Genomic DNA, 4,094 nt, shown 5'->3' on the forward strand with positions numbered 1-4,094 from the left:
GAAGGGCATCACCAAGCATAGAACTCCACAGAGCACACCCCAAACATCACAAAGATCGAGGGATGAAGACAACGCCATCAAGATGGAAACGACGGGAAGCGTCGCCGCTGTCTCGGCCAGCAGCAGGCCGACCAAGGATTTCTCCCCATCCCCGGTCACATCCACCACGCGATAAGTCACAGAGCAGCCGCCAATAGCGCCGGGTAGTGCTGAAATGGACGGCCCCAGATCCAGATGAATCCAACCGGCGGAGCGACGCCGACAGGCACCCTTGACGCCGAGGGCACCAGTGAGGACCACCGGTGCGGTGCCCCCAGCGGGTAAAGCCACGAACAGCGGCAACCCACTGGGGGAACTGGGAGGTGGAGGGCTCTAGAGTCGCAGGAGCCACGACACCACCTTCGTTGGCGAGCACCGCGTAGAAGCACGACGACGACGGAGCAGGGGGCGCTGGAGGAGGGAGACGTTGCGGCAGAACCGCAGTCGGCGACGGCGAGTGATTGAGGGCGGGAGGCGGCGGAGCCCGACCCAAGGACGCGGAGCAGGGGGCGGGGCGCAGCGCCAGGAGCAGCAGGACTCCGCCGATGCAGCCACGAATCGGCCACCATGGGGGAGGAGCTTCGCCAGATTGGATCTAGGCGGGCTGAGCCGAGCGCGCGGGGAAGACATCAGGGCGCCGCCGCCGCCCCGAAACCGGCCAGGGAGGGGACAAGCGCCGTCGGAGTGGACGAGGGAGGAGGCGCTGGAGAGGGGGGCGCGGTGGTGGAGCGGCTCCGGCCAGATCGAGGGTTGGGGGAGGGATTCTGGCACGGAGATGGGAACGAGACCGCCCCGCCGCCACCTTCCTTGGGCGCGACTCGGCTTCGCGCGGCCGGCCCTCCGGCGACGGCGCTGCGGGGAGCGGCGGTGTAGGCGGAGCTTGGGCGGCGGCGCTGGTTCCCCCGTGTCGCCAGACGCGGGCGACGCGAGGGGCTTTGCCTGTAAAATGATTTAACTATGTAAGTGTTGATTGTGCTTTCATTAGACAACAGAGTGCATGACCAAGTAAACTGCCTCTGAAATTCCTTTTCAAAATAAGTATAGAGTGACCTCGTGTACGATGCAGCTGCCGGCATTGTTCATCCCTTCACTCCTATGAGTTGATGGCATGTCTGCACTAAATGAATCTCGCCTATATACGGTTGCCCACTTCTCACGAAATTTGAACATATTGTTAATCCAGAAATTATCCTCGAGGCTATATTTAACCAATAAATCATGCCATCTTAATTCAAAATGTGCAACTGACCTTTCTTCATATACACACTCCTCGAGTTCCGAAAGAAATTCTGGATCGTTGACGATAACATGACTTAGATGTTTAACAGCATTTTGGTATAGATGCCATAGACAAAGGCGATGGATTGTGCTTGGGAATAACTCTCCAATTGCATTGATACTCGCAACACACTGATCAGTGAAAAATTGTTACATTTTTTATATTAAAAGATACTCCCTCCGTTCCTAAATCCTAATTCTAGTGTGGGTTTCGCTGAGCTGCAATGCCAACGCATGCATGCGCTGGCGCATGTCCTTTGGACCATTATAGCCCTCCAGCAACTCTCACCAGCCCATGTGCAAAGCGTCTCAGCCACACACTCTCCTGCATGTAAAGGTTTCTGTCCCACGTCCATGTCCAGCCAAGGGGCTACTTTGGTCTAAACCACCAAATGCGCACTATAATTCGGAATATGGGCAAAAAACTTACACGCACTATAAAGTGGAATGAAGGGAGTATGTTTATATTGTATTATTTACCTTAGTTGCACAATTTTCTTCTCCTTTATCAACGTCAACAAACTCAAGTCGATATCATCAGTAAACTTATTTCTCGGCGTCATAGGCTCACAGCTCGACTCGCCCATCGCCATGTTTGTCGATTTACATAATACCATATTTTCCTCCTGGCGTTTGAACAACATAATTCAACATCATTAATTTACATACTTTCAAGTTGATGAGTTCTTCAACTAATGCTTTATATAGCAGTGGATAGCATCGAATGTATGAACCAAGCTAGCACAGAACTATGCACATGTATATTCTGAATACTTATGTACCCATGCATCTCACACGCACGGTAATAGGAGAAGTCGTAGACCGACAGGTCGCCGTCGCCGCCGCCGGCGGCGGCCTGACTGAATGCATGACGAAGCTGTTGGACGTGTCTTGACGCGTGGCCGTGGTTGAGGAGTTTGTCCGGCTGCCCAGAACGATGTCTTGACGCCCGGCCACCATCTGTTCTTGTTGGCTTCGGAGTTGCATAATAACCTTCATAGTTCAAGAGTTTCAGTATAAACAATCAGAAAGTTGCCAAAGCAGTGGATAGTGCAATCACTCAGCCATCCTAGCTTGGCCCCATGGATCACTCACCGGGACAGGAAGAGTTCTAGACGGATGTGGCGCCTTAGCTAACATTGGAACCACCGGCCGGGAGTCCGTCGCCGTGGACGACGACTGCGGCATCACATAGCAGGTGGATGCATCTTGCTGCACGGTAGACATTGCACGTCTGCCGACGACTAGATCGTTCGGCATGGCCATGGACGAGAGGACGTCGTAGCACCGTGCCACACGGCCACCGGTGACGAGATCGTGCGGCGCAGCCATGGTTGGGGAGTCGTGGTAGCATGAAGCGACGTGGCCGCCAGCGACGAGATCGGTTGGCGCCGCCATGAACGACAGGTCTTGGTCGCGTGGTATCATACCGGCGAGGTTATTCGGCGTCACCATAGACGACGGCAGCAGAAGAAACAACGAACCCTAGCTCATGCGGCGGGAGTTACGTCCGTATGTACAGCAGCAGCACTGGATACGTATGGGTTTGGAATTGGAAACTGGAATCGGGAATGGCAAAGTGGGTCTACGTGCTTTAAGATTGGCATCGTCACGTGGCATCAATCGGGATGGGTTTCATGTCCTTGCCTGTGAGACCCGGCCCCATAGAATTTTTTTCTATATCTTCTCGGCCCTATCCTACAGTATCTATCACACGATCTGGTTTCGGCACATGTACTTTTTGCCACGTGGCACCCAATTAACTTCCTTTAGACGGAAGATAAGCTGAAAGCATGATCCAGCTCGCCAAGATGACACAAGTTTTTTCTTTCTTTCTTTCTTTCTTTCAAAGGACATATTCATTAGAAAACAGAACAGAGATGTAAAACTTTTCCTGTTCGTCCAAAAGGTCTCCAATAAGATGGCCCATAATGTTCTGTGAATCACCATCTCCATCCAAATGGGTCAATTTCTAAATTGGAATACCAACCAATAAGTTCAATGATCCATCATCCCAAAACCTTTCGACATTTTCTGGGCTTAAAGGCAATGCACGCATGTATATATTCATGTAGAAACTTTACTCTGTATTCGACTCAAGGGTTCTAGTCCTGAACCAAACAATGCAACAAGTAGCAAGCTTTCCACTATGTGAAGAAAAGAAAGAGTTGAGGCTCATATGTGAGTCAAGTATCCTATAGGTACAAGATCTTGAGATTGCTGAGCTTGCAACACTTCTTTGTGAGCGGATCAACCCTGACGTCTGCGATCTCGCGACGCCAGTTAAGCTCATCTTCTCCAACTTGGCGCCCCACGGCTACCTTGGCAATCCCCATGTCGGTACGACCGAGGTGATTCAGCTCACTTAGCCCAACAGCAGCCGCCGCCAGTGTGGCGACCTGTGCATAACGGCAAGCAAAAGCTCATGGCAGGCACACGCGTAACTTGTGAACTCTGATGAGAGAGGAAGTTCCTATAGTCCTATTTGCAGCCTCAACGAAGAGCCAGTAATTTTTCTTTGTACAGAACAGGCAGAAGATACCACCCATATTTAGATTATGAAAAAGTAACAAAACCTGAATACAGCAGAGAGACAAACAGCTAGAACCATGTGACAAGCAACCACTTTATACGAAATGCACATCAGGCAAGTATGCAGGGTTTGTCCTGGGTTGCAGGATTGCAGACAACATAATCGAATTGACCAGCCTTGGGCCAGCTGAACAGACACAACTGCGCGACTAATGTGTATTGGTTGATCGATGATAGGTGTTGGA

The 4,094-nt window shown here is 51.5% G+C and overlaps 1 protein-coding gene across 1 annotated transcript; it reads right to left on the bottom strand.

Moving 5' to 3' along the window:
• Positions 1-668: 668 nt before the first annotated feature.
• On the bottom strand, positions 669-2,820 carry LOC123160855 (flocculation protein FLO11-like). The gene is made up of 4 exons (XM_044578710.1): positions 2,413-2,820; positions 2,119-2,310; positions 1,798-1,943; positions 669-978 (listed from the first exon to the last, which is right to left on the bottom strand). Exons 1-4 carry the CDS (start codon positions 2,770-2,772, stop codon positions 669-671), a joined length of 1,008 nt encoding a protein of 335 aa, XP_044434645.1. The 5' UTR covers positions 2,773-2,820.
• Positions 2,821-4,094: the final 1,274 nt, after the last annotated feature.

This window comes from Triticum aestivum, chromosome 1D, assembly GCF_018294505.1.
Source record: "Triticum aestivum cultivar Chinese Spring chromosome 1D, IWGSC CS RefSeq v2.1, whole genome shotgun sequence".
NCBI lineage: Eukaryota > Viridiplantae > Streptophyta > Magnoliopsida > Poales > Poaceae > Triticum > Triticum aestivum.

What these genes read in the sequence shown, in the direction of transcription:
- LOC123160855 (XM_044578710.1), bottom strand. Translation starts at nt 2,772, where the DNA reads ATGGTGACGCCGAATAACCTCGCCGGTATGATACCACGCGACCAAGAC. An exon ending in CTACGACTTCTCCTATTACC is followed by an intron (nt 1,944 to 2,118) that starts GTGCGTGTGAGA and finishes TTCAAACGCCAG; the next exon opens with GAGGAAAATATGGTATTATG. An exon ending in AAGAAAATTGTGCAACTAAG is followed by an intron (nt 979 to 1,797) that starts GTAAATAATACA and finishes ATCATTTTACAG; the next exon opens with GCAAAGCCCCTCGCGTCGCC.